Raw genomic sequence first — 14,294 nt, forward strand, 5'->3', positions numbered from 1 at the left:
CATATATGTATTAACTGTCCCTGGAGACATCCCGTGTTTTCTCATCTTTATCCTTGAGATGTGGCTGGGTTGGTATGTCAAGACTCGTGGAGAGTTTACATTCTCACAGTATTTTTCTTTCTTTCTTTTTTTTTTCCAGCTTTTTGCTGAATCATGCTTGCTAACATTCTAAATACTTATTTAGTCTTATCTCTAGTCTAAACTAGCACCACAGAATCTCAAATATTATAATTTAGTGAAGTGAGATTTTTTATGGTCCACATAAAATTGTTTACAAGTATGTCTGGCAATGTATTGTTTTTGTTCATGTTACTTTTGATTTTGGCCAAAATTATTATATCTCTAGGGACAAATTAAGTGCTATTTTTCTGGCATGCTTCGTGATCTAATTTTTGGTCGAGTGATTTTTTTTTTTTTTTTTTTGGCTTACCCATATATTCTAAGAAACTAATTGTCAACACATACTTTAGATTTTTTTAAAGCTGATAGTAGTCATTGTGCCAGGTTTTATATTCCTTATATGGCCTCAGGGGCCTGATTTGAAACCTAGAATACATTTTTTCCCCTAAATTTGATTAAAAAATCAATATATTCCCCAAATACCAAAACTGAAAGTGATTAACCAGTTTGCTATAACAGATTATATGATGTTTGTTTGCTTATATTCTTGGCTCAAATGTGATGAAAAATGATTGAATTGAATCTCAACTGAATTTCATGGATGGTGACCAGTTTATGCCCTAGGGACTATGCCTCCCCACCAGGTAGAAAGATATTATTTATTTTGATTCCACTTTTCCTTTGGTAATCATCCGTGAGTTAGTGCTCATAGAGACATATTGATACAGCCGTAGCTTTGGTCAAATTTAGTTTTCTTTTTTGTTTTGTGTTCTTACTATTATTATTATTATTTTCTACTGTGCTTGTGTTTGAAAATGACCTAGACTATGGCTTGAACATAGGATTTACAGTGCATAAATTTCCTGCCTAGAGGCTTCAGCCATTCTCACCAAAAAATAGGAAGATGGTCTGTAAATGTTTAATGAGAGAATTTCAGAAGATCATTTTCTCCCCAATATTTGAAAAATCTGACTTTTAAAACTCGATGTTGAAGTTATACAGAGCGTATTACTGGACTTCTCTAAACATTACATGTAGCATTATTTTAAAAGTCAATATCAGATAAAGGACTAGTATCCAAAATCTATAAAGAATTATTAAACTCAATACCCAAAGAACAAATAATCCAATCAAGAAATGCGCAGAGGACTTGAACAGACATTTATGCAAAGAAGACATCCAAATGGCCAACAGACACATGAAAGTGCTCAACATCACTCAGGATCAGGGAAATACAAATCAAAACCACAGTGAGATACCACCTCACACCAGCCAGAATGGCTAAAATTAACAAATCAGGAAACGACAGATACTGGCGAAGATGCAGAGAAAGGGGAACCCTCCTACACTGTTGGTGGGAATGCAAGCTGTTACAGCCACAACAGTATGGAGCTTCCTCAAAAAGTTGAAAATAGAGCTACTCTGTGACCCAGCAATTGCACTACTGGGTATTTATCCCAAAGATACAAATGTAGTGATCTGAAGGGGCACGTGCACCCGAATGTTTACAGCAGCAATGCTCACAATAGCCAAACTATGGAAAGAGCCCAGATGTCCATTGACAGATGAATGGATAAAGAAGATGTGGGGTATACATACAATGGAATGTTATGCAGCCATCAAAAATGGAAATTGTGCCATTTGTGATGACATGGATGGAACTAGAGGGTATTATGCTAAGTGAAATAAGACAATGAGAGAAAGACAGTTATCATATGATCTTGCTGATATGTGGAATTTGAGAAACAGGGCAGAAGATCATGGGGGAAGAGAGGAAAAATGAAATGGACGAAACCAGAGAGGGAGACAAACTATAAAAGACTCCTAATCTCAGGAAACAAACTGAGGGTGCTGGAATGGAGAGGGGTGGGAGGGCTGGGGTGGCTGGGTGATGGACCCTGGGGAGGGTATGTGCTATGGTGAGTGCTGTGAATTGTGTAAGACTGATGACTCACTGACCTGTACCCCTGAGAAAAATAATACATTATATGTTAATTTAAAAAAGGAAAAAAATAAATAAAATAAGACATGGGGAAAAAAGAAGAACAACACTTGCATGTGGTACCTGCAACCACAGGAATGAATCTCGAAAACACTGAGTCAAAGTGGCTTCTGTGTCAAAGAATACAAGTACTTGAAAGGACATATATGATTCCATTTCTGTGAGGTTCTCACACTGGCAAAACTAATCTTGGGTGATAGAAATTGAATCAGAGGTTGCCTCAAGGAGTGAGGGACTGACTGCAAAGAAGTACGAGGACATTTCCTAGGGTGATAACAATGTCTGTACCTTGATTCAGTGGTGGTTACACAGAGGGTATATATCTGTCAAAACTTCAACTCTACACGCAAATTGTATGCATATTACTCCATGTAAATTATACCTCAATAAAACTGATTATTTATTTACTTAAAGATTTTATTTATTTATTAGATCACAAGTAGGCAGAGAGGCAGGCAGAGGGGTTGGGGGAAGCAGGCTCCCCGCTGAGCAAAGAGCCCGATGCAGGCTCGATCCCAGGACCCTGAGATCATGACCGCAGAGGCTTAACCCACTGAGCCACCCAGGCGCCCCTAAAATTGATTTTTTAAAATGTAAAAAAAGAAAGTCAATAATGAAAACACTCAGGGCATATTTAAGTCATCGGTCTTTTAAAATATTTGTAAAGAAAACTATCTTACAGCAAAACATGGATACTAATATTCTGAGTGGTCACCTATACCATGTAAAAATGTTTTTGCTATATTTGCAAGCTTTAAGAAGCTCATCTTTATATAGCTCTCTAGAATTTTCTTCTTCTTTCAGGACTTACTGTTTGTATATATTGCTGTAGCTGTGTCTTTGTATGTCTTGCTGGTACTTACGCATTCTTCTTTGCTAGCAGCTGGATCGTACCAGCAAGTAATACTCTATCAATAAGCAAACCACTCATACGGTTGTATTTATGCAGGCAAAATATTTGTTCCCAGAGGAAAGTATTTCAGTGTGATGCCCTTTTAAACATGAGACAGGCACTTCAGTTGAGTTACTGAAATGTTTCCTTTCTAACCTATAAGAGCAATTAAACATGATTTCCAGTTTATTTTATACGTGCCGGGTAGGAGCTCATGAAAAGTATTCAGCTCACAAGAAGTATTTCAGGTGGCCAGAGGGATTTAAATACTGGGAAGGATTCTTTTTGAGTAAAATACCTTAAACCATCTTAGTTTATACTGAGGGATATTAAATCAAGTGATGAGTTGGAATGATCCCAGGGCACTGAATAATTTCCATCACGCGGTCGTGCTAAGCAGATGAACTTATAAGCTATGTTCCATATTGACTCCCTTGGTTATAAATTTCAAAGTGTCATGTGCTAAAACATTTATAATCATTATATTTATTCAGAGATGAATTTCAATAAAATGTAATAGCAACTGTTGTCCCTCTGGAACGTTCTCTCCTAGGATCACACTTTTTCCTAATAGTCAAAATCTAACATCTGGTTGGAGGAAAGGAGGAAGGGCGGGAGGAGATGAATGTTTTCCTATCATCAAGTTTTGCTTATTGTGGAAGATAATAATGGATTGATCTCACCAGTTTATAATACAGTTTTCATTTTATTTTAAACATTTTGCATGATATAAAAATATTGATCACAGTGAGCTTTACCAATTGTTATTGCTATAAAAATGAATGCAGAAACAATATTTTTAGTGGAAATAAATTATATAGTCATTTTTTTTTTAAATCACAAGAGAAAAACCTCAGCTGTCCGGTCATTGGCAGAAAAACCAGTCATTAAAAGAGGTCTCTTGCAGACGAGCTCCAGTCCATTTCTGTGAAGTTACCCACATGGGTCAGCAAACACTGACTTCTGTCTTTGTCTCCATGGCCCCACAAAGGTCTCTCTGTTCACAGACAGTTCTAATGTGGCAACACAGTTTTCTAAGAGAGAAAACTGACAAACTGGAAAATAGTACAGTCTTAGTTCATATGTGGTCTTTTCCAGTATGAAGGGACACAGCGACATACTTCTTCACTAAATAGAAGTCCTTGGTCACAATGCTTCGGTCGATTTGCACACGGTCTTCTGTAACAACTAGGAAAACGAGGAACACGTTTTTGTTAAAGGCCAAAGCAACGAGTTCATTATGCTACAAACGCAGTTGTTTCTCTAAATTTAAAACAAGAATAAAGTTACTCTTTTTATCATAAAATTATTCTTAGGTTTATGTCTTATTGAAGTTTGTGCTGAGAATTACACAATTTAGGGGGAATGGAAAAGCCTAAAAGCAGTCTTGCTGATAGAACAGATGGGAGACTTGAGATGACGTGAGCTTTGGTTCTTTTGAAGTGCTCTCTGCTTCGCGGATGAAAGGAACATAAAACAGAAACTGTGAAAGTGAGTGTGCAAGGTCTGCTGATGTGGTCCGAGCGTAGCAGCATGGCAGAGTCCGCAAGGGTCTGGGACTTGCACGGAACCCAGACCTGTATGGAAGTCCAGCCACGCTGGCGGGCTGTGGTCCTCCGCGGGGGGGCCCCCGCCCCCACCCCATCCCTCTGCTGGGCAGGCAGGTGGCTGAGCCAGGGTGGTCCCCTCTTCCTCTCCACCTGGGCTGCAGGTGAGAAGAAGGTGGTCTAGGGCGGTGGGAGAGAGAGAGAGGGCTTGCTCTGGGCAACCCTCTCTTTGTACCCTAGACTTCCAGCTTCCAGCAGTGGTGAAAGGACATGATCAAACAGCCCTGTTGCTTCTGCAAGCAGGAGCTGTCTTTGAAGAAGCTGTGGGAGTGTGAGCCTGTCCAGTGCGAGAAGGGGCTGGGCGTCCAGGGAGCAATGCAGGATGACCCAGCAGGGAAATCAAAAGCGCACTACAGAGAAACTGCCAATGTGAGTCTCAAGTTTCATTTCTTGTGCTCTAGTAGAAAAGAAGGTGTATCTAGTTAAAATGTTACTAATTTTTTTTTTTTTTTTTTTACTTCTAAGTACAGATGCATTATTAGAAGACTTCTGGTATTTCTTTGCAAAAAAGATGCAATTCTTAATCATCAATGAAAGTTGCTGATTTAAGGCAGTGGACAAAAAATACATAATCTGCCCCCTTCCCCACTTCTGGAATAAATATTAAGAGAAAATGAGTGTACATATTTTCAAAACATTAAATTACCTTTTTTGTTTCAATATATATGTAAACCTGGAAGTATATCCTTAGAAAAATGAACACAGGAAGAGTTTCAGTAAATAGAAAATCTTCGTGAAGCAATGTATACTATTAGGAGAAATACAAAGATCAAAATCTTTTCTTTTAATATAAGAATTCTGTAGAAAAATATGATGGCTGGTTAGTCTTATGTAAGCAAAAAATCAGGTATCTCATGGATGACAGTTTTTTGTTTCATTATTGCTTCAGAGTACCTTATAGAGATCCTTTTGTTTCCTTTTTAGAATATATATATATATATATATATATATGTATGTATGTATGTATACACACACACACACACACACATATATAAAAGATTTTATTTATGTATTTGACAGATAGAGAGAAGACACAGTAAAAGAGGGAACACAAACAGGGAGAGTAGGAGAGGGAGAAGCAGGCTTCCTGCTGAGCCGGGAGCCTGATGCAGGGCTCGATCCCAGGACCCTGTGTGATCATGACCTGAGCCAAAGGCAGATGCTTAACCAACTGAGCCACTCAGGCACCCTTCCTTTTTGGAATATTTTGAGCAATAACTGTATTCCAATTTTTCTTGCATATCCCTACTCTAACTACCAGAAGGCTATTTCAAAAATGCAGAATACTATATAGATACTAAATCTTACCAAAGATTATTAAACCAATTTGTATACTGAACCCTTCTGAGTGACCCTAGATTCAGTGAAGTTCCCTTATGCAACGGCTAAAATGTTAGTATGATGGGTCATTGGAGATGGAAATTAAAATAGGAGCACAGAACTCATAAGGATTAAAAAGATGGACATTTTATGTACTGGGGAAAGGTTATGAACATTAATGAAGGTACAAAATTGTAAATAAATGAAATTTAAGTCTCAAGTCCTGTGAGGGGTCCGCCGCTGCATGGGCATCACCACCATCTCTAAAGACTGAGCTTGGAAGAAGAGATCCCAGTGGAGGTGATGAGGCACAGACCGTCTGAAAACCGGAAGGGCAGCTGGAGAAGGAAAATGCTATTCCACCAAAACAAAGAGGGGGGCTTCGAGAAAAGGAACAGGAAAGACAGGTTACATGAAGACTAACTTGCCCACTGGATTTGGCTGTGGGGTCTACTAACCCTTGACTAGCACGTTAACCTGGCATTCTAAGGCCTAACCTCGGTCACAGCTGGTTGAATAAATGAGAGGAGCAAGGGGGGACGCAAAGGCTGAGTGCCTGGATCTTGGAGCGATTCTGAAGAGGACAAAGCTTCACTGCCAAAGTGTGTTCAGCATCATGGTAAGATGCTAATAAAACAGAAGTTTAGGAGCTCTCATAAATTAAGGGAAAAGAGAAGTAGTTAAAGTTGTCAAACGTATGGGAGAGAGAGGCCTGTCTGGTGGAGCCGTGCTGAAGGAAATGCCCAAATCACAGAGCCGGCCCAGACAGCCCACCTCACCATCCGATCGATGTTTCAGGAATGCGTCTTGAGTAATCTTTAACAATACAATTTATCTCCCTAATTCCACTAAATACTTAAATATTTTTCTAGATACAATTCTACAGTTAGTGGCACTCTCCCATCCTCTGTAAAATTTTCACAAAATTTTCTGCACTTAGAACAGCTGTCTTATATTACGATGGCATCATAAGTTTTGGTGGAGGCAGGGATGCCATGTTTGGATGTTCTGGAAATCCTCCTCACGCGACTGTCCTGTGCATCTCCCAGCCCATGTGAGCCCACCGCCTCAAACTCAGCCTGTGGGATGAGCAGTAGGAGTGCATTCTGGGCTTGGATCTGGTTTTGGTTCCCAGGGCTCCTTTCAGGAGCAAACACAGTCTCGAGGAAATTTCAGTTAGAAAATAACAGAATTTATCTTCCAGAACTGACTGGTCTCATTCTAAAAAGCCTCCCCCATTTTGGTTGAGGAAACTATCCCCAGTAAGAGAAAGGAATACGCTTTACGAAGATTTCTTACCTGCATGTTTGATGTTGAAATTTCTTTCCTTTTAAGAGGCATTTCTGTGAATTTTCTGTACATTCACAGGCACATTTTCCAGGGTTTAGGGGTTGATGTCTTGGGCAGGTTCTTCTGCATACGCACTGGCATGTGGTTTCATCAAATTCCCTGTTGGCCCCACAGGAGCTGGGTAAAAGTTTGTTTTTACAGACACACTGGCACGAGTTTTTGTCTAGTTCTTTGTGGGGTCCACAGCTGGAAGGCTGGAGCCCCCCTTTGCAGACACACTGACACGTTTCTTCGTCGAGCTCCTTGTTGGGTCCACAGATGTCATGGAATCCATCTGCAGAGTCTAGACAAACACAGTCGGACATCTTCAGTACACCTTACTGGTGTGAAACAATTAAAAGCACTGAAAAGCGTCTCTATGTTCTTCATTAAAGGGTGTGCACAAACATGGGTCTGTCCGTTTACAAGGAAGTTCAAAACAATACCAATGTCAAGTAGCCAGCGTCCTCTCTGGTAGTCTCTTATTCCAGAGCGTGATCATCAGAATATTGTACATGTGGTTTTAATACTAAAATGTTAACCAAAATAGAGGCACTTGGCATTTTGTCTTTAAAATATCATTCTGCTTAAAATAAATAAATAAATAAATATGATTCTGCTTACCATCTCCAGAATTTGAGGAAAAAATAAAATCTTGCTGAGCTAGGCATCTGCAGAGGTGATTATTCCAGATGTAGTTTGTGGGGCAAGTCTTGTTTGCAGCTTGGCACCTTGGGGAGAGACAGATGAGTTAGCAGTCTAACTGGTACATGGAAGGCATCCTCTCTTTTCTTCCCTGTGTATTACAAAGCCAGTGCATGTCTGTGAAAAAGCTTTAAAGGGATGCGAGAATATCTGAAATGAAATGTGAAAGTTCCCTCTCTGAGTGTCTCCCTCCCCCACATATGTGGCCAAGTTCTAATCCCAGAGGCGACCACTTAGTGGTATGGTCTAGATCACTGCACACTTTGATCTTGTTAAGGCAGATACATTTATTTGTATAATCACATGGTGGTTTAGTTGGTGCAAAAAAACGAGATAAGCCTCTTATATTACTCTGAAGTTTCCTTCTTCCGCTAAACAATATATTGTGGATATCTTCGCAGTTCTTTGCAGAATGTCCTGCTTGTTAGTGGTACATAGCCCTCCGTGAAATGCATGAGTAATAATGTCCTGTTGGTCACTGTTGAAACTGCTTCCAGTCTGTGGCTCTTCTAAACGAGTTTACATGAAACCTCTTTGTACTTTACCTTTCCTGACTTATTTCTGAACCAGAGATACCTATAACTATGAAGGGTCTGCTGATCCAAAATTTCCACTCGGCACTGCACCAGACGGGCGTCAAAGCCCATGCTTGATGTTCCTGCTGCTCTAGTTTTCTCTCCCTTCCTCTCCCCTCCGACACTCTCTTTATCTGTTCCATGCCAGCAGCTTACAGGACTACTTAACCTTTTCAGGGCGCAGAGCTACAAAACGCACGTGTATCCCACAGAAGGTCTTCTTAGTTGAATGTTTACCCATTAGAATTCTGGGCTCTTAATATCCTTACAGAGTATCTGTACACCTCTCACTACCTTATTTTTCAACTGAGGTTGGTGCAGGGGAGATAATTCTATCTTTCACACTCAGTATGGTGAACAGTATGTGAGGGAAGAGTGCTGAGTTACACTGCCGGGCGGGCGGAACGGAACAGTCACGTGTAGACCTCTTAACGGGTGAACCGAGTGTAAGCAAACGGGCCATGTGCTTTGGATGTTGCTGAGAAAAGTTCCAGAGTCTTACTGTGTGATCGCACAATGACAGGCCTTTAGAAGCCCGCCTGGTGTCTCGCATAGCACCCCGGGGAGGACTCTTTGAACAGTGTAAGCACATCTACAGTTGGTGACCACTTTTCCCTTGACAACTGCCCCTGAGGATATATGGACTTTCTCCCACTTGGCAGTCTCTCCAGCAGCTCCCAGACCCAGACCCAGAGAGTCTCTACTTGTCCCACTCAGTGGGAGAATTTGCCTAAAATGCCCTCCCACACCTCTCCACACAACCATGAGTCGCAATGACTGTCTTCCCCTTATCCCTCCTCCCTTGTAACATTCTTTAAGGACCACGTCTTCAGTCTGATGAAGACCATCTATTACGGAAAGTTTTCTTGAATTTATTTTCGATTTTTTCACAAGTTTTTGAATGCCGTGTGTTATTTGCTGTCCCATATCATAAGCTAATAATTTCTCACTCAGCATGCAAATAACAAGTAATCATATGTAAAGTAGCCATGTGTTAACAAGCATAGAAATTGTTGGATGGTCAAAGAAACAGTGTTTTGAGCCTTTTAGATCCTGTCATGGTAGCATGTTACTTTTCTACAGGTATTGTGTTTAAGCTCCTTGTAGGAAATTAGTTATGTTTGGGGTTTAATTTTTCCCATTTAAGACAATACAAATTTGTTTGGAATGTATATTTTTGAAAATAGGCTACTGATCTTAAGGAAGAGATACCTGTACATAGTTTTAGGAGGAAAAAAAAAAACCAGTCATAGTGCGACTTCCAAATGTAATTTAACATTACTGGGTTTTAAACTTACTTCTTGACTTTATACTAATAACTTCCGTTAAAATTTTTGTTTCTAACAATCTTTATATTTGCTCAAGTATATATTAGGTATGCATATATATAACAGTAAGATATTTGCCTCCTGCATATACCATATGCTTTTTTCTTTATAATTTTATTTTTTGAAAATTTATGTGATTTCAGTTAAAATTATGAGAAAATACACATTCAGAGGAGTTCATTCTGATCCATGTCCTCAGCAGGCTGATCCTTTTTGCATATTTTGGTTTATGTTTTCAGTGTTTCTTTTTCTTTTTCTTTTTTTTTTTTTTTAAGATTTTTATTTATTTAATTGACAGAGAGAGATCACAAGTAGGCAGAGAGGCAGGCAGAGAGAGAGGGGGAAAGCAGGCTCCCTTCTGAGCAGGGAGCCCGATGCGGGGCTCGATCCCAGGACCCTGAGATCATGACCCGAGCCGAAGGCTGAGGCCCAACCCACTGAGCTACCCAGGTGCCCCTCAGTGTTTCTTTTTATAAATAAAAGAAAATTTGTACATATGTATATATTTTTCCCATTCTGTTATCCCAAAGATGGCCTCCCTTACATGCTCTTCTAAACCTTGTTTTTCCAGTTAGCTGTGTGCCTGGAACATTATACCTCCCTAATAATTTTATGTATTCCCAAGAGCAAGTCTTTACTTACCACATATTTTGGTCATGACTGTTTCTTGGTTAATCATAAATGTGCATTGTTCCACAAAAAATTTAGACAGTACTTATCAGTTCTCCAAAAACAGTATCATTGTTGTTGTTTTGTTTTTGTTTTTTTTTTTTTTCATTTACCTCCTATCCAAAGCTTTAGTCCCTTCCATCAAATAAGATGCTGTTAGGTTTAGTTATATAATAATAATGCAGTAAATCCTGGCCGAATGCAACTCAGACCACTCTTCCATAAATTAAGGTAGATCTGTTTGGGCTGTGTTGCAAGGTTGACACACACATGATTTAAGTGACACACTCTCCTGCAGGAATCAGGAGGGTACAGGCCTACGGGGGCTGCAGAAGGGCGAGATCATTTTGCCAATACGTGATTTCTTCCGCCATTACCTCAGCCAGTGTTCTTCTAGTTGTTACTTGTAACCCATCAGTGGATCACGAAATCAGCGAAGGGTTGGGAAATGCATTCGTAAACTCGAAGAATGACATGTAATAAAAACTGCTGGAATGCAGATGATATGGATCGCTTTCTGCAGTGACACTTCAGTTCTCTTTGTGCGTATGTTTTTGTTATACGCACATATAAACAGGCATGTATATGCCCTCACACATATAACCTCCCCGTCCCACATGTGGTGTATGTCTGTGTGTGTGTGTGGTAGCAATGGCCAGTGTGTCTGCTTCTTAGTTACAGTCGTTAAAGTTGATAAGCATATCTAAGCTACTTATTTTTATGGGAAAAAGTGTCAAGAATGGTCTCATTCACTAGCCTAAATGAGACTGGTCCATTCTGAGCTCTTTAACTGCAGGAGAACACGCTAATGTCTCTGTACTGAAGTGAAAGTCGGTCTACAAAATTGTTCAGCCTAAAGGGGTAGGAGAATCATATCCCATTTCTCACGTCGTGAGGGAAAAGAAAGAGTTCGGTAATATCTCACATCCTTAAAAAGATAAATCCCAAAATATGGACTTTGTGTAGAAACAGATGAAGGGATGCATTTCTGAAGATGTCCTACAGAACAACAAGGTATCTAGTGCCTAGTTTTACAGCATTCAGTAATCCCCTAGGATCTGGCTACACCAGCTGTTTTGGTTTTGCACACTCACGCTGAATAAAAATATGGCCTTCAGAATAACAATTTCAGTTGTTATACCTGAAGTGTTTTTGTCAACATAAACTTTATATTATGGACTAATTATGCTTTGTTCAAGGTGAACCAAATATTTTAATTTCTAAGATTCTTAAACCTTAATTTAAATTTCTAGAAAAACATCACTGTAGAAGCTTTGCCAAAATTAAGAAACTACTACTTATCAATGTTAACATATTTTAATGCTGAAACTTGAAGTCTTGCTAGATACCATTTAATGAAGGATGCATATATTTACATAGGATGCATTTTCATAATTACTAAGTGAGGTTCCCTACTCTAAAAGTGAAAGGCAAGTTCTTAGCATAAATCTTCTCATGCAAAAAAAAGACATTTCTGGAACAATGTCTTAGAATGAAAGAAAATGTTTTTAATGTGGATAGAAGGTAGCACAATTTACTTATCTCCTACATATCTTCATCTCCAAAGCATTTTTATCCTATTGAAATTTTTCTTCAAGTTCCGAATATTAGTGTGAACATATTAAGACTTTTAAAGAAATATTTTTGTATACCGTCTTTATAAAACACTGATCCAAAGATGCATTTTGTCTGCAAAGCCAGTGACTATGCAATTATTTGTAAAGTAGATCTGTGTTGAGAATCACTTGTAAATAAAGTTTCCTACTTTGCCTTTCCCATCCCTCCCCAACAAACACAACCCAATCCTGTTTATAATACTTATGAAGGAAAAAGACGCTTTTCTAAGAATTATTTCATTACCTCACTCAACTGGTTAGGTAACTGTTGCTAGTTAGAACTAGAGGACAAAAACTTAAGGGTATATGGTTCAAGAATGATGGATTTAATGATTAAAATGATTCTTATCTCGCCATTTATCTTTTGACATTTTGAAACACTAGTATGTTCCATGTGATTAAACCCTACATACTGGGTAGGAGTTGTCAGCTCCTGTGCTCTGGACACTGTAGCAGGCTGTTTTGTCCATCGTGCTGTTTGGGTTCTTTCATCATCTCTACACTTTGGCACTAGAGTTTCTACATGCTTGGAAATTCTCTGACTCCCCTAATCCATATATAAGGAACGCAGACACACTCCTACGTTTTGTTTGGCATTAGTGAGAACTGAGTTGAATGTAATATAGTTTATAATGTATTTCTCAGTGAAAAAAACCCTCTTCATCTGGATTTATTTAACTACTTTTGATCCACTTTACTAAGTATCTCTTAAAATATTTCATAGATCATTCAAAATGAATGTCAACATTAATTGAATACAAATTCAACTCATAGCACTCAATGGCTTTTTTAAAAAGCAAATTCTTTCTGTGGACATGAACTGTACTATTAATCGAATGCTCTCACTGGCATCTCTTTTCATAAGGTGTCTCCACAACCACCCAGCTGATTAAAATTCTGCTGATCATTGCTATCTGTAGTGCACAGTCATATTCCTCAAATAGCTCGCCTGCCTTAAGTCTCCCTAAATGTGGAATGGGATCAGTGATACTAGTCTGAAAGCATGTATTGTGAGCGCTCATACATCCCTTCTAAGCATCTTCATATCATTCAATGATCTATCCAGTAAGATTATCTATATTCCATTAAGAAAACCTATACAGGGGCAGGGTGGGGGGGCAGACTCTGACCATGTTAATAATGTCGATAAATATCCAAGTACACTTTTGATTCCCTAAATGCCAACTATTGATGTCATCTGAACTTTCACCCACTGTGATTAACAATCACTCAAACCTGTAATTATATTTTGAAAGAATATCCATCTGGACCCTCTGGCCCAAGACAGTTGTCAGAATAGCAGCCGGAAGGGTAGTGTTTTCTTTAATTATTAGAGCCACAGAGCCCTATAGGTAAAATACTTCAGCGGTTTTAATTCCCAAGGACTTTGAATTGCTGTGTTTGTCTTGAATTCTTCATGTATGGCCCTTGAATACACTTGACTCTCTAAGGCAAGGTGTTGGGGGAATCTGGGGAAGGAGGGTAAGAGGTATATGGGAATTCTTTGAACTTTTTGCTCAATTTTTTCTATACACCAAAAACTGCTTTAAAAGGTCTATCAAAAATTCTTAGAAAATGACTGATAGATTTGGTCTAACGTAGACATTTCTTAAAAATCATTATCAGTGCATTTTAGTTGAACTTGACATTATGTTGACACACTCTTTGATCTAATAGTTCCCGCCTCTGGGTGACAATGCAGTCACAGCCTCAGAGCAGAGGATATACTGATGGAATATTCTCAACCACAGACCTTTTGCTTAATTTCTACCAGTCAGTCAGCAAGTCACAGGAATGCGGTGCTTCCAACTGTTCTCTCTTAGAAGGCAGAAACTAGAGGGTCCAAGGGAAGGAATACTGGACAGCACAGTTAGCTTCCTTTTAGGAAAAAAAAAATACATTCCAGGGTCTGGAGACTCTTACTTGAGCTCCATGGGTGAATTCATATCAATAGGTGCTCATTTGAAGGCATTAGACAATATTTAGATAATAATGAACTTTGTTTAAAAAAAAAAAGATGAACAGACATGAAAATAAAAGTTCAAAAATAACTGTATAGTATCACGGGGGTTTTCAACCTAGAAAGGGGGTATTTTCAGGGCAGAATACAGATGCATATTTTAAAATACTG

At 39.0% G+C, this 14,294-nt stretch overlaps 1 protein-coding gene across 1 annotated transcript in view; it reads right to left on the bottom strand.

The window, feature by feature from the left end:
* Nucleotides 1-3,703: 3,703 nt before the first annotated feature.
* Nucleotides 3,704-14,294, bottom strand: part of VEGFC (vascular endothelial growth factor C) — a 100,658-nt gene continuing 90,067 nt past the window's right edge. Inside the window, exons 5-7 of the mRNA XM_080796883.1 lie at nucleotides 7,895-8,001; nucleotides 7,241-7,574; nucleotides 3,704-4,202 (exon numbers count right to left, since the gene is read on the bottom strand). Coding sequence (XP_080653009.1) covers nucleotides 4,088-4,202; nucleotides 7,241-7,574; nucleotides 7,895-8,001 — 556 coding nt within the window. The 3' untranslated portion in view covers nucleotides 3,704-4,087. The remainder of the gene's footprint in view (nucleotides 4,203-7,240; nucleotides 7,575-7,894; nucleotides 8,002-14,294) is intronic.

The sequence above is a fragment of the Martes martes genome (genome assembly GCF_963455335.1).
Source record: "Martes martes genome assembly, chromosome: 2".
Lineage (NCBI taxonomy): Eukaryota > Metazoa > Chordata > Mammalia > Carnivora > Mustelidae > Martes > Martes martes.